General features: G+C 46.8%; 1 protein-coding gene across 7 annotated transcripts in view; it reads left to right on the top strand.

The window, feature by feature from the left end:
- Positions 1 to 26,248, top strand: part of TANC1 (tetratricopeptide repeat, ankyrin repeat and coiled-coil containing 1) — a 235,264-nt gene that overhangs the window by 169,186 nt on the left and 39,830 nt on the right. For all 7 annotated transcript variants that reach the window (XM_032636672.1, XM_032636666.1, XM_032636671.1 and 4 more), the window contains 8 exons: positions 6,277 to 6,399; positions 7,233 to 7,514; positions 8,282 to 8,439; positions 10,881 to 11,112; positions 12,280 to 12,446; positions 14,236 to 14,843; positions 19,304 to 19,412; positions 20,694 to 20,816. In XM_032636672.1, coding sequence (XP_032492563.1) covers positions 6,277 to 6,399; positions 7,233 to 7,514; positions 8,282 to 8,439; positions 10,881 to 11,112; positions 12,280 to 12,446; positions 14,236 to 14,843; positions 19,304 to 19,412; positions 20,694 to 20,816 — 1,802 coding nt within the window. The remainder of the gene's footprint in view (positions 1 to 6,276; positions 6,400 to 7,232; positions 7,515 to 8,281; positions 8,440 to 10,880; positions 11,113 to 12,279; positions 12,447 to 14,235; positions 14,844 to 19,303; positions 19,413 to 20,693; positions 20,817 to 26,248) is intronic.

Here is a 26,248-nt window from a genome sequence, read left to right as displayed (position 1 = left end):
CACAACTCTTAATTCACTTTCAAAGGGGTCTGGCGTGCCTGCCAGAGGGAAGTACTGAGAGCTTTACGCGTATTGAGTGATGATTCTTCCAGAAGCTTTTGTGTCCTCCCACCACCCTCCCACTATCTACGGCATAATATGTTGCACCCAAGGCATTTTAGACCATTTTTACCTGGATGTGATGAATGGTTCATTTGTATTATCTCAGGACTTCGTAGCTTTATTGACTTCAACAAAATAGCAAACTCACATTCAATTTAATGAAGCTATTTCAAAATTAGGGAAACACATTAATAAATTACCTTAACAGTGGTAAAAGGTCCCCCTTTCGGGTTATGTTTTCTGCTTGATGTTCTTTTATGTGGTTTCCTGCCACGTGAAGTGACAGTGGATATGAGCTGAGCGTTTCCAGGAGACTGCAGTGATTATAGAGCAGGCCTTTCTGATTTCTGCTGTGCTCATTCATTAGCATCTATGGATGCACTTGAACTGGACCTCCTGTGAAATTGGGAGGGTTTTACCTCTGAATGGGTTAGCTCATTTCTCTGTGTTGTATATTTTATAAACTAAAAACGTATTTTGGAAGGAAATAGGCAAGTGCCTTACATCATAGTATCAATTCTGCTAACAAGCTGGGAGTCTGGTAGATTCTTCATTGCCCACCCTCTTACCCCTAAAGCTGAACCTCAGTTAAGAGGGAATGCCAAGATTTTTCAAGTATCATTGAAAAGAATAAAAGACTCAGGTTATAGACTATATGCAGAGCTGTTTATCTAGGGATTAGAAGGCAGGCTGCTACAAACAGGGCAGTAGGCAACGCTCAGTGTTCGAAGGATTGAAGTAAAATGGGAAGGACCGTATACTGAAATCTCTTGGAAGTGTTTGCATGTCAAGGTCCACGTAAACACAGAGAAATTGCCATTTGATAGGAAAGGTATTTTGGTACATGAGGGCCGAGTAAGGACTAGCAGGTGAAGGAAGGGTGATGCCAGCTTCCCCAAGGGACATGGTTCCCCTGGGGGGTGAGGATATGGAAACAAGTTCCTAAGGCTGCCTGCCTGTACTGTCATTGAGCCTGTCACAAAGAACTGGAGTTGTCGCTTCAGTGTTAACTGTCTCGTACAGTGAAATTTTTTGGTCAAAGATTATGAAAGTAAGTTGGCCAGCTGTGGTGATTGTTTTGCTCTGCAGAGATTTTTCTTTGTAAAAGCATTTGTTGAAGTGGAATTGATTTAGAAAGCTGCAGTCAGGTTATTACTGTATATGCCACATCAAAATGTATGAAACAGACACCTTATTCCTTCATTAAAAAGCAGAGTGAGAAGCCTTTAAAATGATATCTTGGATAATCCAGAAGTTGGGTAATTGGGTTCTACCTATTTTTTAAAATATTTATTTATTTATTTTGGCTGCGCTGGGTCTTAGTTGTGGCACGTGAGATCTTCGTTGTGGCATCTTTTGTTGTGGCATGCGGACTCTTTTTTAAAAAGATATTTGAATATTACTTTATTTTTTTATACAGCATGCTCTTATTAGTTATCTATTTTATACATATTAGTGTATATCTGTCAATCCCAATCTCCCAGTTCATCCCACCACCACCACCCCCGACCCGCCCTGCTTTCCCCCCTTGGTGTTTATACGTTTGTTCTCTACATCTGTGTCTCAATTTCTGCCCTGCAGACCAGTTCATCTGTACTATTTTTCTGGGTTCCACATATATGCGTTAATATATTTGTTTTTCTCTTTCTGGCTTACTTCACTTTGTATGACTGTCTCTAGAGCCATCCACATCTCTACAAATGACCCAATTTCGTTCCTTTTGATGGCTGAGTAATTTACTCAGCCACATCATCTTTATCCATTCGCCTGTCGATGGGCATTTAGGTTGCTTCCATGACCTGGCTATTGTAAATAGTGCTGCAATGAACATTGGGGTGCATGTGTCTTTTTGAATTATGGTTTTCTCTGGGTATATGCCCAGTAGTGGGATTGCTGGGTCATATGGTAGTTCTATTTTTAGTTTTTTAAGGAACTTCCATACCGTTCTCCATAGTGGCTGTATCAATTAACATTCCCACCAACAGTGCAAGAGGGTTCCCTTTTCTCCACATCCTCTCCAGCATTTGTTGTTAGTAGATTTTCTGATGATGCCCATTCTAACTGGTGTGAGGTGATACCTCATTGTAGTTTTGATTTGCATTTCTCTAATAATTAGTGATTCTTTTTTTTAATTGGAGTGTAATTGCTTTACAATGTTCTGTTAGTTTCTGCTATACAGTGAAGTGAATCAGCTATATGTATACATATGTCCCCTCCCTCTTGGACCTCCCTCCCCCCCCACCCCCCATCCCATCCACCTAGGTCATCACAAAGCACCAAGCTGAGCTCCCTGTGCTATACAGCAGGTTCCCACTAGCTATCTGTTTTACACATGGTAGTGTATTTATGTCAAACCTAATCTCCCAATTCGTCCAACCCTCCCCTTCCCCCTCTGTGTCCACATGTCCGTTCTCTATATCTCCGTCTCTATTCCTGCCCTACAAATCGGTTCATCTGTACCAGTTTTCTAGATTCCACATATATGCATTAATATACGATATTTGTTTTTCTCTTTCTGGCTTACTTCACTCTGTATGACACTCTCTAGATCCATCCACATCTCTACAAATGACCCAATTTCATTCCTTTTTATGGCTGAGTAATATTCCATTGTATATATGTACCATATCTTTATGCATTCATCTGTCTTCGGACATCTAGGTTGTTTCCGTGTCCTGGCTATTGAAAATACTGCTGCAGTGAACATTGGGGTGCATGTGTCTTTTTAAATTACGGTTTTCTCAGGGTGTATGCCCAGTAGTGGGATTGCTGGGTCATATGGTAGTTCTATTTTTAGTTTTTTAAGGAACCTCATACTGTTCTCCACAGTGGCTCTATCAGTTTACATTCCTACCGACAGTGCAAGAGGGTTCCCTTTTCTCCACACCCTCTTTAGCGTTTATTGCATTTATTGTTTGAAGATTTTTTGATGATGGCCATTCTGAGTGGTGCGAGGTGATACCTCATTGCAGTTTTGATTTGCATTTCTCTAATAGTGATGTTAATCATCCTTTCATGTGCCCCTTGGCCATCTGTATGTCCTCCTTGGAGAGATGTCTGTTTAGGTCTTCCGCCCATTTTTTGATTGGGTTGTTTGTTTTTTTTTTGATATTGAGCTCCATGAACTGTTTGTATATTTGGGGGATTAATCCTTTGTCTGTTGCTTCATTTGCAAATATTTTCTCCCATTCTTAGTTGCGGCATGTGGGCTTCTTAGTTGCGGCATGTAGGCTTCTTAGTTGCGGCATGCGGGATCTGGTTCCCCCACCAGGGATCAAACCCGGGCCCCACCTGCATTGGGAGCATGGAGTCTTACCCATTGGCCCACCAGGGAGGTCCCTGGGTTCTACCTTTTGGACTACCTGTTTTTGTCTTTTGAAATTCTAAGTGAATCACAGAACACTGTGTTTAGTGTAGGAAATCAACAAGCAAAATTACCAGCCAATTTTCTTGAAACTTTAACTGGTGATTGCCCTGGACTTAATGGTATTTACCTTTGATAGGTTAATCCGTGGTGTTTCAACAGATGTTCCCCTTTGCTCAGCTTAGAGAAGTCTCCCTGTGCTTCTCACTCCACCTACTCCACCCCACCCCCTTTTCCCCCCAAAAAACCCTCTTTCCTGCAGTGTCTTAAAATGTACCTCTCACCCAGATGTTAGACACAATGTATGTATGCAGTGAGTATAAATTAATTATAATTAATTTAACTGTAGAGATACTAGCAGTAGGTTTATTGCAGCATGAAATTATTGTTTCCTCTCTGATTTTTCTGGGCCCTGTATAGTGTTCAGGCTTTTGAAAGCACTTATTGTTAAATACCAGAAGCGAACTAATTTTTGTAGTGTCTGAGCATCCGTAGGCACGTGTTGAGAGGACAGCACGTCAGCCTAGTCACCTGATCAGCTGGGTGGGCGTCTCCTGGGTGCGGTGCTAAGCGGCTACAGCGTCACTGCTGCTCCTTTTCCATCCATCTCAGTGGCTGTGATGATACCTTAGAAAGCAGAGGGAGCTGGCAGCTGGGGGCTTGCAGCCCTGCTGAGCAGTGGTCCATTTCAAAGCAGCATATTCATGTTTTAAATAGAGCTATGGAGTTGCTGGGACCGCTCTGTTGCTTGCTTCGGAGCTGAAGCTGTGGTGACTGGATATCTGAAAAGAGGCATTCAAAACCTCACTGTCTTCTGCCTCTTTGTCAAACTAGGGCTTTTTTGCAACCCTTTCTTTGGCATGCCCTTCATAGTCTCTTCTTCTTAAACCTGTCCATTGTTACAAGGTTATGAACTGAATGTCATGTTTTGACGGGTTAGGGTGGAAAGGCAAATGGGAAACCTTTGGAGGCTGCAGGCGTCTTTGTGCTCTCCGGGGCTGAAGCAGCAGCCGGTCAGGCAGTCGTGGCTCTTCCAGCTCTAAACTGAACCAGCTTGTGGATTGTTCTACCTCAGCCTTCAACATGTGCGTTTATTCACAGTGAGGTGTGCTGAGGAGGGGAGCATTTGCAGAGGCCCGAGTCAGAGTCCCAGGTCCCAGGTGGGAACCTGGAAATACGTTCCAAGCTATATTATTATAGGGAGCCAGGGTGATGGTTGTGGTCCTTGCGGCCCTCTGAGAAGTTTCACATTCCCTGGTTGTGAAGGACCTGGAGAGAAGCTAGAGGTTGCCATTGGATTCCCATAATTTAGGCCCATTTGGACGTCCTGCATAAGGAGTTAGCTGAATCTTTCTAACAGGAAAGTTTTGTGTTGCATATTGACATAATGTGTACGGGGTGTGTGAACAGGCTGTGGAGATGCACTGAAGAAGCATCAGTGTGTGATTTTTTAGAGTCAAGGTGTCTGATCTTTCTCCATGGCCTGGGAAGGTGAGTAGGGCACATGGTTGATTGCCCTTTGGAGACTGCAGCAAGAGGGGACACATCATCACAGAGGCAGGCCATGGAGCCACGCAGGTGCCTGTTGAAGGAATGAGAGGAGCTGGTGCTAACAGTGAGGAAGAAAAGGACCGAGGCCTTAGGAGGGGAAGTGAGGAAGGGCCTAGGTCGGGCAGATGGTCCTGGTCGGTGGTTGGCAGCTGTGTCAGAGCCCGTGGGGTAGCTAGAGGGTTTTCAGCAGGCAGATGGCCCAACTTGACTTCTGTCCCTCCAAAGTTTGTTGCACTAATGATTTCACCAGTCCTTAGAAGCCTTAGCCCTGGGAGTATGAGTCCCTCTCCCCTGTCATTTACCCTCAAATGATAATCTGTATTTTATCATCCTGTAAGATAAACATATGTCTAGGATTGTCGGTACTTTAGAATTGGACTACTTAACCCACAAACTAAATTAGGTTTAATTTTATTTAGATTTTTCTTATTGTGACCTAGGATGTGTATGTAAATAAGAAGAGGTTCCTTTTTTTTTTAAGGCAAAAACACGTACTGTATATTTGCTTTAAAGATTTGCTAAGAATTAACAAAATTATTTTGTACTGATTATTTTTATAATTGAACTGATGTATGCTTCAGTTAACGATCCTTAATGCTTTTTAACGGGTAGCTATGTGCTATGAATCTTATTGATTTGGTCAGAGGTAAATGTGATTACTTATTTTTAGAATTAAAAAATGCATACATAGATGTAATATAGTATAATAATATAATCTATAATGTATACATAAAAATTTGAAGCTTTCTGATAAAGTCCACTTGGCTACTTTTACTGCCAAAAGCTGCCTTTTAGGGTTCTGAGCACTGTGGAATTGTCCGTGCAGAATCTGCTCACTTAGTTAACAAGGTTGGAATTCCAGCAACAGCAGAAGGCTCCCTGGAGCTGCAGAGAAGACAGGTCACCGTGCTGCGTGTTTGCAGTCAGTACTGAAGCTTTACTGAGTGACCCTCGATTGTCAGTTTTCTTCATACGATTTTTTGGTGAGGTCTGTCTCTTTCCAGGAGTAATGGAGACTCCTGGCAACCATATCAACGTGACTTTGACTCAAGAATGAGGAGCACTTAGTTTTGTCCACTTTTCAGTTAACGACATTGCCGGAAAAATTAACTGGGGTGGGCAAACAAAACCAAAATCACCCTGAAGTAAGTTTTGTTGAAAGCCTGAAATGAATTGCTTAGTCATTTATAATTTATAGTAGTTTGGGTATGATATTAAACTCAACTTTGAAGAGACTAAACTTCAGTTTAATATTACAGCGACGAGCTCAACCAAATTGGAAGATCTGAGTTATTTAGACGGACAGAGAAATGCTCCCCTTCGGACATCAATTAGGTTACCGTGGCACAATACGGCCAGAGGCAGGGCACAGGAAGTTAAAGGTATTTATCTTTGCATCCGCTGCGATCATGGCTATGATGAGCTCATTCACTAAACACGGAAAGCCTGTGGTAACCAGCGTTCAAGCCAGCTGTTTTAAAAACATGCTATGAAGTGTGTATGCGAAAAGTTTATCTTTTAGTAAGGTGTGCTAGGAGGCCGTCCTTAACAGTTTTGGGGCTTCTTCCTTATACTATGTGATTAACTTGCTTCTGGAGTTGAAAAACTATTCTGCAATACGTTGTTTTGAAGTGAGGAGTCCTTTAACACTCACTAGGTTTTTTTGGTCATCAACAAAGAATCGGCTTTGTTACAGTTCCTTGGGCTGTATGGGCCACCTCCTGCTTCTTCTACCTGTAGTGCACAGTTGGGTGGCCAGTAATCTCACCATAAGGGGCGCAAAGCACCACCACACCCTGATAAGAGCTGGGACTCTGTCTCCAGGGAAAATGCATTTCCATTTTATTCCTATAAGAGTGGAAGCAACATGTCTTACGTACTGTTTCAGATAAACTGATGAGACATGGTTTGGTCCCTTCACCACTTTCTCTAATCCTCTGTGTGTCTCTCTTGAGTCATGAAAATAACTTAGAAACATGAAAGGACCAGAAAGTCATTTTAATAGGACCCTTTGTAAGGCCAATAGGGTACGATAAATGAGGTATTAGGAAGTATTACTAGAACCAAACTGGTAATATTAATACTTCCAGATCTCTTGTGTTGTAAAACTAAAGTCTGTGCTAAAAGTAACATACAAGCAATGATAAACTGAGTTTTTTAGTGTATAAAATTATGTCATTCTTCTAAAATAATGATCTTTTTTTTTTTTTCTAAGCACGATTTGCTCCCTACAAGCCGCAAGACATTTTGTTGAAACCCCTGTTGTTCGAAGTACCGAGCATAACTACAGACTCTGTGTTTGTGGGAAGGGATTGGCTCTTTCACCAGATAGAAGAAAACTTGAGGAACACAGAACTGACAGAAAACAGAGGAGCAGTGGTTGTTGGAAACGTGGGCTTTGGGAAGACGGCGATCATTTCTAAGTTGGTGGCACTGAGCTGCCACGGAAGCCGCATGAGGCAGATTGCTTCCAACAGCCCCAGTTCATCACCGAAAAGTATGTCCCTGTTTAACTGCTTGTCTAGTTTATTATATTACTGTAAGACAGTTGGAGGAAATTGCTGTTTGGATAGACATAAATTCCCCATTTTCCTCAAGTTGTCCCAGCTGCTGTATCAGGTTTGCGACTGTATGCTGGAGAACTATCGATATTTCTCTCTCATGGTCCTCTGCAGCTATAACCTGGCTTGAGGCCAGCCCTCCCTGGTGTTCTCCCAACTGTCAGGCCTGTCCCCATCTTGATGTGGGCAGTGAGGCCTGATCAGATGCTCTGGGGAATTCAGGGTCCTAAAACTGAGTGGGTTAGACTTCTGGCACAGCAAGCCAGGAGTCTGCGCAGTATTCGTTCACACCGTTTTCCACAGCCTTTGTCTTCTATGCCAGATTTACCAAAAGTATAAAAACTGACCTAAAATCAGAAGGAGTAGCCAAATAGTTGACTATTCTTAGCTTACTTTATATGTAAAAAAAGAAAGTGTCTCTGACATGGTAAACAGGGACAAGTGAGCCAGGAACGGTTTTTTTGTTTTTTTAAACCGAAAGGAATGTAATAAAGGAAACCAGAAACAGCAGTTCTCCTGGGAGGGCACCTGGATGGTGGAAGACAGGGCTGAGAGGGAGCCTTGTATCCCCATTTGGGCTTTTGCATTTGTGACCATGTTCACTCATTACCCGTTAAAATACTTTCTGGGTCCGACCAAGAAGTATGTTCAATATTCCACCCTATCCTTGTTGTAAATAATGAAACTAGTCTCTCTGCCGCAGCTTCAGATTCCTCCCAGGATCTTCCTTTCACTCCATTGCTTTCACCAAGTTCTTCTACAAGTGGTATCAATGCAGCTAAATCCCCCCCTGGGTCTGGGTTTGATACTCCAGAGAACCAGAGACCAAGAGAGGATGCAGTGAAATACCTCGCTTCTAAGGTAATCTGCTCCTGATCTATGGGAGCCTTCCAAAGAGAGAGGTTTGCTAGTTTGCCTTTTGAGAAATGAATTTTAAAAAGGGATCTTAAAACAGAGACAAGAGTTGCTTAATGCGAAAGTGTAGCTTTTGATAAAATTGTGGTAGAGTACGCCAGTTAAAAGACATTAATGAAAATTAGTATCTTAGGACACTGGCAGTAGACTTTTATTCCTCCTAAACAGTGGATTGAAAGAGTTCCTCAAAGCAGCCAGAGGTATCATTGCACTTGCCACAAATCCATCCTTATAAGCATGTGTCTTCCTTCATTTCGTATGAGAGCAGGAGATTGGGAGCCTTTAACCCAGTGACCCAGGGCTCTGCCCCCCCTGCACTCTGTTGCCTAGAGCCCTTGGATCCAAGTGTCTTTCTGTCAGAGGTGTTTTGTGATGTTGTAAGAGACTTGGCCAACTTTCCCTTCCTAGATTCATGGTCAGTCATGATCCTTCTGAAATTTTCTGTCTGCTTGACATCTGGCAGAGGTTCATAAGCTGCCCTCCTGCATTGAAGCGGTTACACCTCTCATTCCTGGTGAGCCACTTGGGTCTCCTGGGGCAGCAGTGGCGTGAGTTGGTGGAGCTGGAGAACCACCAGGGGTGGACAGCGGTGAGAAGCATCTAGCGAGGAAAGCCCCTGGGGTGAGGTTGGTGCAGGGGAACTGAAAGGAAAGCTCCTCTGCCCCAGATCCCTTCTCCTCGTTTGTGCTTCCCGGATGAGGGCCGTTCCTCACCCGGCATGGGCAGCCCTGATGCCCTGACCACTGATTCGGGGCAGTCCTCTGGTCATGAGTGGGTGATCTGAGATGAGGGATGTAGTGCAGACTTCAGAGCCACCCCGTGACAGTGATTTTTCAAACCACTTGGTGACCTATGATGTGAGATACATGTTACACTAAACACCTGATACTCACACACAGCATCACACACCCAACTGAAGAAAAAGCATTGTAAGACTACACTTATTCTTACATCCTATAAAATTCACTGTATTAAATTAAAAAAAGAAAAACTCTTATGGCTCCAAATTGGTTTCATCACCCACTGTTGGATTGCCAAACACTATGCTAGGTGGACTGTGGTACTAGCTCATTGGTGGTTCGTACAAGCTCACAGGTCCTCTTGCGTTGCAGCTAATCTCTTTCCAGGGGAGAGGCGAAGAGCTGTCAGCTTTCCTCTGAGTGTCGATGGTAAATTTAATCAAAACGAGAAGTCACAGGGCAGTTCCAAATTGGCCACATCTACTCTTGCCACTTGCTTTTTAAGAGTCTACAGACCAGGAAACGAATCCCAGATATTCCCGTTAACTGTCTCTCACCCTGGCGAGTCATTCAACCTGTCTGTCTGCTGCCCTCACCTCTGAACCGTAGCTAGTGGTTCTTGTCCTACTTATGTAGGGGTTGTAGGGCTGAGTGGGACAGCAGTGTCGCAAACCCTTCTGAAAAACATAAAGCACTTTACATGAGTGTGTTTTGACCCTTTTCACCCCCCTTACCTTGTACGTATATGCCTCCATTCATCCTCATTTGGGAAAGTCTCAGATTCTTCATTGATCGGCAGTGTGCCTCTCCTCTCAAGACAGTGCCGCATTTGGCACTTCCCTGGGGGTCTCTCTCATGAATAGCCTGTTGCCACTTCAAATCCATCCCAACAAAAAGGATCCTCTCAGTGCTTGGGCGGGACCCTCCCTCCTCCCTCCCTCCTCCCTCCTCCCTCCTCCCTCCTCCCTCCTCCCTCCTCCCTCCTCCCTCCTCCCTCCTCCCTCCTCCCTCCTCCCTCCTCCCTCCTCCCTCCTCCCATGTGTCCCTTCACAGGATAGGCAGGAATTTGGTAGTGTCTGATGTTGATCCTTCAGACAGTGTTGCTGTTGAAGTTCTCCATGGTGTCGCTGGCGGCGGCCCTCCTGCCAGGGAGAGGAAGTAGCTGTGACTTGAGAGCCTGGCTTTCATTGCCACCAATTTTATCTGCTTTTGGGGGGCCGCACATGAGTTCCCCAAGGAGATGCTGCTGTTTTTGAAAACAGAAATGTAGTGAGTATGGTACTTGTGGATGTCGAGAATGTCGGGATTGCTCGGAATTGTTTCAAGCCAGGGTAGGCTTTAAGTTTTGTGAATGACTTTCATGAGTTTATATTCAATACAGAGTAACTTGTGCTGATCTTACTGCCAGGCAAGACGGACTTGTGGCTGCAAGTAAAAGTCGGCCTGAAATTTGCCAAACTTCAGAATTCCTTCCCAAAGTAAAGGGATAACTGCATCAATTAAGCCAAATAATGACTCAGTCTCGGGGAATAGAAGCAACGTTTCTTGTTATCCCGGAGAACGGGAAAATTGCATCCCTGATGGAGAGCCTGCAAGGTGCCGGGTGAGGAGGACGAGGCGATGCTGACCGCTCTGCTTCTTCTGCAGGTCGTGGCCTACCACTACTGCCAGGCCGACAACACCTACACGTGCCTGGTGCCCGAGTTTGTGCACAGCATCGCTGCTCTGCTCTGCCGGTCCCATCAGCTGGCCGCCTACCGAGACCTGCTGATAAGGGAGCCCCAGCTCCAGGGCATGCTGAGCCTCAGGTCCTGTGTGCAGGACCCGGTGGCCGCTTTCAAGAGGGGTGTGCTGGAGCCGCTCACAAGCCTGAGAGACGGTACCTCCCGGCAGCCACCCGTGTCCTCCCTCTCCCCGGGACAGTCCTCAGAAGCGGGGTGGGGGTCCACTTGACTCTGGGGTACGAGTGAAGTGGGCCCAGGGAGGATGTGAGTACATCTCTCCTCCCCTTCCTCAGAACCGTCTCCCCAGGGCTCCTCCTGGCTCCACTCCAGATGGCCTTGTTTTAAATTTTACATCTCTCGTGAGACTTCACTCCGCGGTTGAACATTTCCGAAGTAGCTAATTTGTAACCATAGGTTGCTCAGATGACTTGCTGTCTAGGAACTGCTGGCTGCATATTTTGCACTCCTAAGGCGCAGGGGTGTACGTTGATTGTTTGGGGAACTTGCCGGCATGTTTTTCCAGGGGCCTCTGCTCAGGTGAACCTGAAGCTGTTTCTAGAAGTGTCCGTTTGGTTTTTTTGCCCTTGAATCTTCTCCACAGTAGGGGCGTTAGTGCTATTATGGGCCTTTGACTTTCCATCTTCCCTCCCCCCTTTTGCTCTTCACCTTTTGAGCTAGTTTACCTGCCTACGTAGCACTTCTGCCAGCTGGTACCAGAGAGAGGGAATTGAAACAGATCTGTCATCATTGCACCTCATCCCTGGGCAGAAAGTTGGCACTAATGAATAGAAAACTAGATTCGGGCTTGGAGGAGTCCCTGCAGTAGAGTTCTCGCCTCCATTGGCTGTGTGCCTCGGACGGGATGCTTTGCCCTTTGAGGGTCAGATTTCCTCGCCAGGATCCATCCAGGGAGCTCTGGGCGGGGGGGGCGGGGCGGGGGCGGTTGCAGGGTGGGGAAACCTAGAGTCTTTGGCAGGTTTCATCTCGGTCCGTGTTGGTTATCTTTGCTGTAGCTCTCCCCAGTGACAGGAGTTTTTGAAGAGCTAAGTGTGTCATATACATGGGTGAGATTCTGCTGATGTGTGTAATACAGTACGTTTCTGAAAACTGTTTGGTGAGAATTGGTTTTCTTTAGGCTCTGCGCTCTGGTTTTCATTACAAATCTAATAGAAAGTATGCTTCTGTGAAAACCATTTCTTCTGCCACGTGTAAACCTTTTTCGTTTTCCCTTACACTTTAAATTGTGCATTAAAATACCCTGGGTGGTGCTATCTTATAGAAATGTATAATTTTCTAATTAAAAAAATTATTTTCTCCTTTAGAGCAGAAAATTCCTGAAGAAGAATACATTATTTTGATAGACGGTTTAAACGAAGCTGAGTTTCATAAACCTGATTATGGAGATACACTTTCTTCATTTATTACCAAGATTATTTCTAAATTCCCTGCATGGTTGAAGTTGATTGTGACTGTAAGAGCAAATTTTCAGGTAAAAAAGAGTTCTCAAATGTCTTTCCAAGACCCCAAACCCCAATTTTACAGTTTTTACAATTACAATTTTAGATGAATACTAACAGCTTAAACTATTGTAAACCGTTTAGCTGCTGAATTGAAAACCGTATTAGAGCTTTGAAATATTAGTGTACAGAGCTCTAAACAGGAAAACTCTGACCTTTTTACCCCCAAGGCACATTTATCAAGATGTCAAGTGAGTTTCTTATTATCATCAAGCTGTACTTGTGCTTCTAAAATAGAAGTGTCTCGCCCTGGTTCACCATAACTCAGTTTGGGGGGCTCTTTGAGGCGCCTGGCTAACAGGTCTACCAGAGTTTAAAGTTATTCCTGCTTGTAGTTATTTGTATGGGTTTGTAGTGGGACTTTGTTTTTTGGGTTTTTTTGTTTGTTTGTTTGTTTTAATGAAGGGAAAAGGGAGGGATGAAGGAGAAAGATTTTTAAGGCCTATTCTGAATAAAAGCCTAGTTTTTCATAAAACTTAGACATGAGGTAATGCTTGCAGCGAGATGAAGTGTTTTTTTTTTTTAATTCTCTTCCTCATCTGTCCCCTCATTTAAACCCTAAAATTCTATCTTAACAGCCATTGACTCCTTCCCTCCTATCCATTTTTAGTAAAAACACGAGACATTAGATTCTGATCTTTTCCCTTTTAGGATGATATTTATTTTAAAATAGCATTTGGGTTCTTTCTTTTCTTCCTTAAAAGTAGAATTAGACCTCATTCGAACTTGGTGTTTGTTTTTCTGGACGTTTGATCCATACACTTTTCAGTCATTTTTCACACAGCGAGCAGGATCTGGCAGTCAGCAGCACAGAAGCCAGGAGTCCTGTGTTTTACATGCGAGCTGTGTAAGTTTTCAGAGGCTCCGTTAGCATCTGTGTAAAATGGGGGAGGGGTGCGGTAATTGTCCTCAGCCTGTCTCCTACGACTGTTACGTTCAATGCGGACATGTACTTAGCTACTTCACAAATGATAGAGGGATTAAAAAAAAAAAAACTCATCTCTGCTGTTAGGTGTCAGGACAATGCTTATCTGTGGGATGGCAAAGGGCCACGGGGCTTCTGGGAGCTGGCAATGTTCTTTGTCTACCTGCTGGTCCCACAGGTATATTTGACTTTGTGGAAGTGACTGACACTGTCAGTTAGGATTTGTGCACCTCTGTGTATCACACTTCAATTTAAGTTTACCAAAAAACAGCAACTACAAAAAACCAAAATGACAGTGGGCTCTACGAATGTCCAGCAGCTTGGTTGCGGCAGGCTGTCACTGGAGCCCAGCCTGGGGGCAGTTTCAGATGTTCCAGTTGGGTTATGCAGCCCCGGTATCTAATGCACAGTGAAGGATGCCTCTCGTCTGGCCATGGCCTTAGACGTACGGCGTTGGTTTGTGTCTGTCCTTGTTATTATAAGCAGTTGCACAGTGTAGATTATGGGTATCAAGTCACCTGGGGGTCTCACTGCCCCTTTGCTGGTGCAGCCAGGCCGCCGCCATCTGCTTGAGGCTCTTCCATCTCTCTTGGCTCTGCGTCCTCGGATGAGGACCTCAGGAAAGCCTCTTCTGATTTGATCTCGCATCAGGAATTTCTTTCACATAAGCCTTTTATCTTCAGTTTATCCTATTACATGTTTTAATACAAAACAATGAGTCCCTGTAATCCGTGAAAATCCTTCTTGAAAGGAAACCAGTGGATCTGGTTTGAAATGCAGCTGACGTGAAAAAGAAAGCTCTGTGGAGTGGCACTGGGCGTCTCATTCTTTTGCAGGAAATCGTCAGCAAGCTGCCATTCATCAAGCTGTCCTTAGATGACTTCCCAGACAACAAGGACATCCACAGCGACCTGCACGCCTACGTCCAGCACAGGGTCCACAGCAGCCAGGACATCCTCAGCAACATCTCTCTGAATGGCAAGGCCGACGCCGCCCTCATCGGGAAAGTGAGCAGCCACCTGGTGCTGCGGAGCCTCGGCTCCTACCTGTACCTCAAACTCACCTTGGACCTCTTCCAGAGGGGACACCTGGTCATCAAGAGCGCCAGCTACAAGGTGGTACCCGTGTCGCTGTCTGAGCTCTACCTGCTGCAGTGCAACATGAAGTTCATGACCCAGTCCGCCTTTGAGAGAGCGCTGCCCATTTTAAACGTGGCCCTCGCATCCCTCCACCCCATGACAGATGAGCAGATCTTCCAGGCAATTAATGCCGGCCACATCCAAGGGGAGCAGGGCTGGGAGGACTTTCAGCAGAGGATGGATGTCCTCTCCTGCTTCCTCATTAAGAGGCGAGACAAAACCCGCATGTTCTGCCATCCGTCCTTCAGGGAGTGGCTCGTGTGGAGAGCAGATGGTGAAAACACGGCCTTCCTGTGTGAACCCAGGTATGACGGGCAGCTCTGTGCAGGGAGTCTGATGTGTGACTGGGGAAGGGATTCCAAACGCTAGTTGTGTTCTTTAACAGAAAGACAGTACAGCATGAATAATTCAGGAAGGGTGATGGAAAATTCTCTCTGCTGCTACAACAAAAGCTTCCTTCCTTTAATTGCCGGAATTTTAGGACTCCTCAGTACATTCAGACGAAAGAGAAGCTCGGCAGTGCCCGGGCCATATTTCTCTGGTGATTCTCTTCTAGATCCCTGCCCCCTTGTACATGGGTCACCCGTGGGAGAGTGTGGCATTAGCTGCAGGGAACAGCCGGCTTCCTTCGAGCCTGTTCACGGCTCAGTTTCTTCACCGGAGGGTCTGTGGACTGTCTCGCATCCTCGGTGCTGCCACTCTCCACCACCCCTTGCGCTTGTGGCATCTTGTCCCAGAGATCTGATGTGTCTGTGGGCCCAGAGGGCAGCACAGCCATCACGTCTGGCCTCCTCATTTTGCATTTGTGTTCTGCACTATGTAACAGACTGGGATTTGGGGTCGGGAGGATTCAGGTTCGGAGCTCAGATGCCCCACTTACAAGATGGTGATGGGGCACCTGCATCCGGGGAGTCAGAGGTTCCACTGAGGCTTTGCAGCAGGGCCGGGCCAGGATGCAGGTCTCCTCACCGCCCAGGGGAGGAGACGGGTGGGAAGCCTGCCTGCCCTGTGGCATATAGTGCCAGTCAGGGTGAAAGACTGGGCGCTTCAAGGTGCAAACGCTCTCAGTAAGGGTGCGTTCATGTCCGTCACCTCTGCCTGGCCCTGGCCTTGGCCGACATCATTGCTGTCTTTCTTTTTTATGTTTTTTGGCTGCATTGGGTCTTCACTGCTGAGCGCGGGCTACTCTTCGTTGCCGTGTGTGGGTGTCTCATTGCGGTGGCTTCTCTTGTTGGGGAGCACGGGCTCTAGGTGCGTGGGCTTCAGTAGTTGTGGCACGTGGGCTCAGTAGTTGTGGCTTGCAGGCTCTAGAGCGCAGGCTCAGTAGTTGTGGCGCACGGACTTAGTTGCTCCACGGTGTGTGGGATCTTCCCAGACCAGCGCTCGAACCTATGTTCCCTGCGTTGGCAGGTGGATTCTTAACCACTGTGTCACCAGGGAAGTCCATCATTTCTGTCTTGAATGGCTTCTGCCCTCTGTGAGTCAGAATTGCTCCCAGCCTCGTGTAAGAGGTCTGACAAGCTGCTAAAGCGTCTGCTTTGGGCTGGACTGGACCTTGCATCAGATGCTGGGGCCAGAGATGAAATGAATATGCACTCGTGAGCTGCACACTCCCTTCCTTCCATGACTGTTGACTTAACATTGACACACTAGGTCTAGCAGCTCTTTTCATGTTGTGGATAAGGTGTTTTCTTAGGCAACACTGGGCTAAGAGTTTATTATCTTTTGAACCTGCTTTGGGGCTATAAACTGTAAGTTCCAGGTTATTTAGCCAGACCGTAATAACTAGGTGAAATGTGTGCTGTGACATGTTTAGCCAAATCAGATCATTTTCTAGGAGGATAGTGAGTTGGAGGCCAGCCTTGCTGACATAAGGTAGATGGGCCTGGCTTGGCCTGTGGGCATAGTCGAGCAGAAGGAGGTGTTGTATGTAGGTCACACTGAGGCGTTAAACTTCAGAAACTAGGAATGGCGTTGCTCTTAGAGTGGGTAAGAAAGGCATGGGCGGCTTTGGATTTTAGCAGTTTGAGTTTATGGGGTTGGTGGTGAGGTTCTGAGGCAGGTGGGGTCTAAACGGTTGGAGGAGAGGTTGGCGTTGAAGATCTGGCATCATTGATGGAGAGGCAATGGTGGGATGTAGTGAGGAAGTGCAGTGAGAGGAAAGGGAGCTCTGGACTTCTGGGACAAGGACAAGGCTTGCACGGAAGGAGGTGGGGGGAGTATGTGCTGCCAAGAAGTGAAGGAAGGTGAGGATGAAGGGGAAGCCATTGGCTTTTCATTGTGGGAGGAGGGTCCTACATCCTTAGGAGGTTCCTTCCATTGGGTTGTGAGGCGTGAAAGAGGAGAGAGCTAATGTCCTGGCATGGAAAGTGGAAGGGTTGAGAGGTTTCGGGTAGTTTGAGGGTGGGGAAGGGTATTGGTTTATGTTTTTAACAATGCAGGGGATTGGGACGTTGTTGGAAGCATCATTGAGACAGCATGGGGAAGCACAATCAGTGAAGAGGGAGAAATTGGAAACACAAGGGAACGGGGTCAGCTAGCCTCCTCTGTGCTCCCATTGAGTCCGTTCACAGTGCCGTTCCAGCTGGATTTTGTCTTGTTTACGTGTCTCCAGTCCAGTTGCTGAGACCTCCTCAGGGCAAGGACCTCGCGTTGTTCCCCGTGGGATCCCCATCATTAAGCCACGATGCTGGTTATAGGGGGATGTTAACGCACAAATGAATGAATGAGAAATCGGGTTACGCTGATGAAGAGCATAGAAGGCATTCACGTTGCATAGACTGTGGTCAAATTCTGCACAGTCGTTACCACCTGTTTGATCTTGGGCGCATCATTTACCTGTCCAGGCCTCTGTTTCCCCATGCAAACAAATTGGGGATCATAAGACATAGTGATTCACAGGGTCGAACAAGTTAATGAAATAATTTAGTTAACTTTCTGCATCTGGCACGTAGTAAAAGCTTGATATGTATAAGCTTCAGAAAATGAATAGACTCGTAAGTGCAGGTAGACTTAGAAGGGGGCACATGATCCCAGGGCCGGGAAAGAAGGACGTCGAGGTAGATGGGATGTAGAGGAGTGCAGGTGCCCAGTGACTGCATGGTGAATTGTCTCCTTGGGGAGGTGGGAAGCCACGTGCTTAGCTCAGAGCACCGGACACCTTTGGCCCAGCCACTGAGGGCTGCGTGATCGTCACCCGCAAGGGCCGGCCAGCCACAGTCCTTGGCATGTCCTTGTGTTGGACGCAGATGGCATGGCCACAGAGCCGGCAGACTGGGAGACTGAGGATAGCTGAGCCCGTGGGTGGGAGAGTGGCCCTGACTAGAGTGATGTGGGACTAGCCCATGGATAGGGACCAGGTAGGGCATGGAGCGCTGGAAGGTGGCAGGGAGTGTTTTCCACGGGAGCAAGGGAGGCTCTCATCTGAGAGGGGAAACCGAAGCCTGAGGTCTGGGAGGTGGTGTGTGTGAGGGGGGAGCACAGGATATGTGCTCTAGACCCTGACAGGACGCGAGGCAGGACACTCAGTGGCAGTGTGGTCTTAAATGTCATGCCTTCCCCTGCAGGATAAAAAGCAATCTCGTGGTTTCCACCTGCCCTGATTTCCTCGTCTGTAACATGATTTATACGTGATATGGGAAACAGGCAAGCATCTGGATAGATGAATATGATTTAAATGATGAATGCTTTTAATCCTCTAGATCAGCGACTACTAGAAAACACATTTAGAAGAATGCTTTTCTTTTTCACCGTTTATCTTTTCCTCCACAACTAGCTGCTTTTCCTCAGCAAAACAGCACGTCAAAGTTTGTCAGGTTAATAGAAATGAAAATAATTCACCCTGCACAGAGGTCACTGCTGTGACCTTGGAATAAGCAGCCCTTAGCATCTTTTCCAAACAGATTGGCTCAGACAAAGGCATGGAGTCCACAGGAGACAGAATGAGTCCTACAGATGTAGAGGGGGAAAATGGGTAGGATGGCTCCTTCATGAGAGGGTTAGTTGGGGGATTAATTGGTGGTGTCAGTTGAATGTCTACCCTGTGCCCAGACGCAGCAAACCTACTCATACAGCTTAGCTTTTTTACCCCTACAAGGAAGGATCTGTGTTCCATTCAAGCCTAGAATTCTAGGTGTTTCTGATCATGAGCTGTTGCTGTATATGGCCTGGTTTTTCTTTCCCTTCCATTGTAAGGCCTTGTCCTTTGGCCCAGGTCTGTCCCCAGTGGTGGTTGTACTGAGGGGAGGCCTGAACGTCAGGTCCAGTGACGGTTCTGCTCCATTTGTCCACTTGCGCATCTGTCCTTCGTCCGTCCGTCCATCCATCCAGGAAATGCGTATTTGTGTTCTTACTGAGTCTTGGGCATTTGCTAGGTTTTGTGGCTATAGCTGTGACTTAGACGAGACCCTTAGTCACATGGAGTTTACGTTTTTGTGACAGAGCTAAATCAACAAATAGACTGATGAGAGAGTGATGGAGGATGAACGGGGGCAGGTGGTTCCATCTTCAAAGACCTGCCCTGTCCAGAGGCTTCTCTGAGTCACTCCGCAGAGACAGAGGAAGCCTGAGAAAGCCCTTAAAATGACTCGAGGAATAAACAGCATTGACCATCTTCTGTGAAGAAGCAGCTTTCCACCCGTTTTGTTTGGTGATGCTGAAGCACCAGGAGAACAGTTCAGGGGTCGAGGGGCGATGTTTGCCCCGAGGGCCTGCAGAGAGATGAACTCGGGTCTTTGGTTACCAACCTGTGTGTTTCTCGTCCTAGGAACGGGCATGCTCTCCTGGCATTCATGTTCTCGAGACAGGAGGGCAAGCTGAACCGCCAGCAGACCATGGAGCTCGGCCATCACATCCTGAAGGCACACATTTTCAAGGTGAGACCCACACCGCTGCAGGGAGTAGCCCTCCATGAGCCTCACTCCCAGCACAGCCTCCTCCCTAAAAGTAATTGTTCTCGCTCAAGTGTGTATCTACCGCCATGATTAGATTTTACTTTTTCCCTCTCTAAATCTTTTCTTTTCACTTAAAACTTCCACTTCATTCATTCCCTTTGTTTCCTTGTTATTTAGTTGTTGAACCAGATTTCGTGAACTGTGTAGTTTCATACCCCCTGGATTTTCTGATTGTGTCCTTATTTCTTGTGGCCTACGTTAACGTGTTCCTCTTTCCTCTGGATTTTTTTTATCATTTGGTGTTTATATCGAGCGGCTTAATGAGGTTCAGGTTTGATCCCCACCCCCTCTGCCCCACCGGTGTCACAATTACTTTATACAGGTAAACCTTGTTTTAGTGCACTTTGCTTTATTGTGCTTTGCAATTTTTTTTTTTTTTTTAACAAATTGAAGGTCTGTGGCAACCCTGCGTTGAGCTAGACTTTCGGAACCATTTTTCCAACAGCATTTGCTTACTTCATGTCTCTGTGTCACATTTTGGAAATTCTTGCAATATTTCACACTTTTACATTATCACTTGTGGTGGTGATATGTGATCAGTGATCTTTGATGTTACTACGATGACTTACCGAAGTCTCAGATGACGGTTAGCGTTTTTTAGCAATAGAGTATTTTTAAATTAAGGTATGCACATTGTTTTGGACGATGCTATTGCACACTGAATAGACTACGGTATCGTGTGAACATAACTTGCATGTGCACCAGGAAACCAAAGAAATTGCATGACTCGGTTTATTGCTGTGGTCTGGAACCAGACCCACAGTATCTTCGAGGTCTGCCTGTTAGCGTTAAAATGCTCTGGAAGTCTGTATAAGGTTTCTAGTGTCAGGATGCGTAGCATGTGTGCTTGGTGTGATGCCATGGGCCACGATTGGTCTCTTCCTTCATTAGGGCTTCCAGATGGCGATATTCTAACATTTATTCTTCCTTTAATTGATTGGAGAACCTCTGTAAAGAGAAACTTTCTCCTCATCTGCCCCCCCCCCCCCGCCCCCGTTTCCCCAGGCGTACAGTCGATGTAGGCTAGTTCCTTAACCCTTGGCTTTAGGGCGGGAAGGCTCACAGGTTCAGGCCTTTTCTGTGTGCACAGCTTTTGCCCCGCGTTCAGCGGGGACCTGCGCCCTCCCGGGCACACCCGCTTTCAGACTCACACTGCAGGTGGGAAAGGAGACCTTGAAGCTGATTTGTCGCTCTTGCTTCCAGGGCCTCAGTAAGAAGACTGGAATCTCTTCAAGCCATCTGCAAGCCCTGTGGATTGGGTACAGCACCGAGGGGCTGTCTGCTGCCCTGGCCTCCCTCAGGAATCTCTACACTCCCAATGTGAAGGTAAGTGACCCTCTGCTGGGAGGGCCAGAGCCCCCTGCCCCCCTGGCCACTGTTGCTCCAACAGTCCTGCTCTCCCCAACACTGGCTGGTGGCCAGAGAAGGCTGGGAAGCTACTACTAAAGATGCTGTTTCCCGACGGAAGGCACACAGACCCGAACGCTCTATTGCCGGTCCTCCTCTACAAGTTTAGCTTTCACTGGGGCAGGAAGAGGTGGGTGGTCAGGGGCTGCTGTGTGAGCACGAGGTGACTGTTTCAGAGTGGATGAGATAAGGGAAGCAATTCACAAAGGAAACCAAAGGTCAGAGGAAACCCTGGTCAGATATCCAGGGAAAATGGACTTTTAGGACGTCCTGGCTTCAAATCTGGGCTATCTCTTTATGGTTCGTAGGAAATTAAGCACTGATGAGTAACACAAAGTGGTGGGCACACAGAGGGAAACTCTTACTAAAGGTTTTGTGCACATGTGTATTGATGACCACGGAAAGCGTAGCAGGGTCTGCCCGCTGCTGAACCAAGAGCTTCCTCACTCTTGGTCAGTGGCTATCATGGCACAACGTTCTGCTGAGCTTTTTAGGATAGATTTTCCCCCCTCGTTTAGTGCAGTCTAAGAGTCTGCAGCACACAGAGGCCGAGTATCTGTTAAGGCAACAAAGAGGAGTTAACCCCCACAGAACGCGGAAATTACTGTCTCATATCACTTTACCACCATCTTTCCCAGAGCAAAGTAAGATGAGATCGTAAGTGTCTTCACATTTTAGATTTCTCACCTGTTTGACACACCTGCTAGACTCCAGGCCTTTCAGCCCCAGGCCCTGACGTGTCCGGCTGCCTTCAAAAGCTCTGACATCGTTTCCCAAGGAGTCATGTTCTCCCCTTCAGTCACCTCCATGAGAACAGTCATACCTGTTCTCTCCTTAGTAGCACAAAGGTGCCGTGACATGGTCGCAGTGTGGTCAAGGGAAGCCCTGGAAGTTTCCAGGAATCTGTCTTCTACTTCTCCTCACTTTGGTTCATCAAATCCACCTGGGAAGGGGGCCACGTGCCCCAGAGATGGTGCCGTGGAGGACACTTGGGGGCCACTCCCGGGGGACTTCTGTGCCTCTCCTCCCCTGCTGTCAGTACGTCCCACCCTCAGCACCTACACCGTGGGTGTGTGTCTGGGGATCAGGGCCTTACAGAGCATTTCCTGTGTCTGGTGATGTGAACTCTCCTCCCTCTTCTCCCTTCCTTGCCTTCCTGGTGTATAGTGGTCCCTCGGATCAGTTCCAGGACCTCCCACAGATACCAAAATCCAAGGATGCTCAAGTCCCATATATAAAATGGTGCAGTATTTGAATATAACCTGCGCACATCCTCCCGTATACTTTATTCTTTTTGGCCACGCCTTGCGACATGTGGGATCTTAGTTACTAGACCAGAGATCGAACCCGTGCCCCCTGCGGTGGAAGCGCAGAGTGTTAACCACTGGACTGCTGGGAAAGTCCCATTTTTTCCCCCCCTCCAGTATACTTTAAATCATCTCTAGAGTACTTATAATACCTAACACAATGTAAAGGCTATGTAAATAGTTGCTGGCACACAGAAAATTCAAGTTTCGCTTTTTGGAGCTTTGTGGAAATTTTTGTTTTTGAATATTTTCAGTCTGCTGTTGGTTGAGTCCACAGATGCAGAACCTATTGATACAGAGGGCAGGCTGTATTTATTTTCTTTCGCTTTTTTTTTTTTCAACTGAAATATAATTGACAGATAACATTACATCTCAGATGTACAACCTAGCGATGTGTTATTTCTTTGGATTGTGAAATGACTACCACAAAAGGTCTAGTTAACAGCTATCACCACATATGGTTATAAATTTTTTCTTGCGATGAAAACTTAAGATCTGCTCTCTTAGCAACTTTGAAATATATAATAGTGTTATTAACTGTAGTCCCTGTGGTGGACATTACATCTCCGCCTGCTGGTGTATAGAAGGGAGGAGCCTGGGTGTCAGGAAGGACCTAGCGGTGCTCTGACCCTGGGGCAGCTCACCCACAGCCCTGCTGCCCAGTGAAGAGCTTGGGTGTTGGTTAGAGAAAGGCCACCACCCCCTGGTGGGTTCGGACAAGGTCTTTTGCAAATAGAAAAGTGCAGGTGGGCTCAGCACTGTTGGGGTTCCAGGCTTGATGGGCAGAGGCCACATTGGATTTCAGCCTGGCTCACCCCTGGGTGGGGTGCCTGGGAGTAGAGCAGCCCCAGGGAGCCGCTCCTGAGAACCTTGTGCTCAGCCCTGCTCCTTTGGACATTTCTACTCACTCTGCAGACCGCTAGGCTTGAGGGCTTGTGTCCCGACTGAAGCTACGTGCAAGTTTCATGGGGTGAGGACAGGGAAGCCGCTTTTATAGTTAGGGAGCACGAGCTCTAAGCTGTTGCTCGGGGTCAAAGTGAGCGCTTCCTTTTTAGATAGCGTAACTCTGCAAAAGGTGGAGAACACGCCGAGCGTAGACTTCACGTGATGAAGGAATTGTGTTTAGAATTTTTGTTTTTTTGCTTTACTTTTTTTTTTTTTTTTTTTTTTGTGTGTGTGTGTGTGGTACGCGGGCCTCTCACTGTTGTGGCCTCTCCCGTTGCGGAGCACAGGCTCCGGACGCGCAGGCTCAGCGGCCATGGCTCACGGGCCCAGCCGCTCCGCGGCATGTGGGATCCTCCCGGACCGGGGCACGAACCCGTGTCCCCTGCATCGGCAGGCGGACTCTCAACCACTGCACCACCAGGGAAGCCCTGTTTTACTTTTTATAGAAATTGGCATTGAGTTTACTGTAATAACACTGTTTCATCTTTCACTTCAGTTAAAATTATATCTTTTGGCTTCTCCATAATTAATAAAATTCTGTAATGATGGCAAGGAAGAAAGAAAGAAAAATTAAAATGGCAGAATCTGTTGTCACCATTTGAATGAATTATGGGCCCAAAAGTTATTTTAATGTGGATGAAAAGTAAATGGGAAACATCATACTCTGTTGAATACGAGTTTTTAAGGCAGTAAATTAAAAGGTACAGTGTAATAATGTAATGAGCTTGACCCTCCTGGGATTATAAACTTTCCTCTTTAACATATTTGCAATTTTAAGAGTTATTCATCTTTACTTTGTTTTATAGAACTCCAGTGTCACCTACCTCTACGCTATCCCCCAAATTGTATAACTTGGTTACCGAATTTTAAGGCATTCATTATCCTGTTTCTTTTATCTTTCAAGAAAAAGAAAAGCGGTGGGGGGGGTGGTTCACAGACTCATGAACAAATTACGGTAATTTAAAATTATGCATGCAATTAAGGAGTTTTTTTTTAGAGAGTATTAAATGTCATTACAGGAAGGGATGTCATTTTGAGCAATAATTGCAGTTTGCTACTTTGGTCAATTATAGCGACTTGCTCCCGAATGATTACTTGGTAGATGAATTTTAATTTTGGTGGCATGCCTGTGATTTCTAACAATGTGATCTCCCATTGCCCGGCCAGGCTTATGCCAGCCCGGGCCCTGGCTGGCCCACTGGGGAGCTTGCCGCCAGTGCCTTCAGGCTCCCGTCCAGCTGGTTGTTTTGCTCACGTAGTCGCATGGGACCGGCTGCCAGCCACAGGCTCCCGAAGAGAATTAAGGTTGTGATTCTTCTCTCAGCTGGAGCTGGGGCTGGGGCCGCGGGAGAGGAGACAGGAGCTAGGCATGGACTTTGGCCCAACTTCCCTGGCTCAGAGGATCCAGTCATATTCTGCATAACTACTAGGCAGTGCACATTTACACCGGTTGTATTGATGAGAACCTCCAACATACTTAATGAGAAAACTGAGCTTCCCACTTTACGACCTTGCTGGACAGTGCCTCTTCTGTTCCTCAGGATCACGTCATTTTTGCCTACCCCCCGGCCCCTTTTTTATTTTCTTGTATTCATCAGATCCAGAAGTATATAGGTAATATTGCCATTTCCAGGTGTTATCCAGGGAGAGCTTCGTGGTGGTGATGACCAGACGATTTCCATGTGATTGGGAGAAAATGTACAGGAAGAACCATTTAAAACCCCTTCCTCGAAGGCAGAGTAATCTTAGCCAGAGCTGCTGCTTCGGCTGCTGGACTGCTCTGTGATACTAATTAGCATTGTGCCCAGGGCTAATTTGTGGCTTACCTGTTCTGAGCCTCAGTTTTCTCACGTGTAAAATGAAAGTAACAAAAGAACCTGCATCACAGAGTGATGGGAAACCTCACTGAGATGTTAAAGCTCTTGGGAGAATACTTGGCATTTATTATATGGTCAAGTGAGAACTGAGATTCTACTGGAAGCACCTGAGAACTTGTGAGTGTGCAGGTGGGTGGTGGTGAAGGGGAGCTGCCCATCATGAGGCATTAATGGGTCCACATCTGCCCTCAAATAAGCATGAGGTCTCCCTGCTGCTCTGTGCTGGTGAGCAAGCCCAGGCGGGCCAGACCCTCCGGGTCGCCAGGTTCCTGGGGCAGAGCGCCCTCCTGTGCCTTCCAGGGGTCAGGGACTAGGGCCCTTGTCTCTTCTAAAGATTCAATCGAAGGTGATTGTAACAATAGCAACTAGGGGCTTCCCTGGTGGCGCAGTGGTTGAGAGTCCGCCTGCCGATGCAGGGGACACGGGTTCGTGCCCCGGTCCGGGAAGATCCCACATGCCGCGGAACGGCTGGGCCAGTGAGCCATGGCCGCTGAGCCTGCGCGTCCGGAGCCTGTGCTCCGCAACGGGAGAGGCCACAACAGTGAGAGGCCTGCGTACCGCAAAAAAAAAAAAAAAAAAAAAAAACAATAGCAAGTAATATTTATTTAGCACTTACAGGATGCTGAGGGCTGTGCTAAGTGCTTTGTGTGTATGGCACGTTCATTTTTAATCTTCACAACAACCCGAGGAGGTGAAACTGTTTTTATCTCCACCTTTCAGGAGAGGAAACTGAGGGTGAGGGCAGTGACAGGGTGACGCAAATCCCACAGCGGGAAGGGTGCCTGCCGCCGAGCAAGCCCGTGCTCCTTCCACAGGTGCGCTCTGCACCTGACATGTTTACAGCCATGGCTGCCAGCTGGAACCACTCGGGAGCCCCGGGCCCTAGCCAAGTCAGAATCTCCAAGGGTGGGGCTGGAGAAACTTGGAAGCTCCCAGGTGATTTCATTGTGCAGCAAGGTTAAGAAATATGGGTTCGGGGTAGATCCACAGACTGATTGGGGGGTAAGTGGTAAAAATACCCGCAACGTTGCACCCACCAAGGAAATGTCTTTCCGAAGAAGCAGATAGAGAACTGATAACAAATACCTTCAGGAAAGCTCTGCCCCTAAGCACATACCCTCCATAAGACTTTTCTTATAAAGTATTCAGGAAGACAGCACTGAAACAACACCTGCCAACATTCTTAGGAAAGAGAAACTGTCCAGTAGAAACATGGGGTGGT

The sequence above is a fragment of the Phocoena sinus genome, chromosome 7, assembly GCF_008692025.1.
Source record: "Phocoena sinus isolate mPhoSin1 chromosome 7, mPhoSin1.pri, whole genome shotgun sequence".
Taxonomy (NCBI): Eukaryota; Metazoa; Chordata; class Mammalia; order Artiodactyla; family Phocoenidae; genus Phocoena; species Phocoena sinus.
This window is presented reverse-complemented; position numbering and strand designations above follow the sequence as displayed.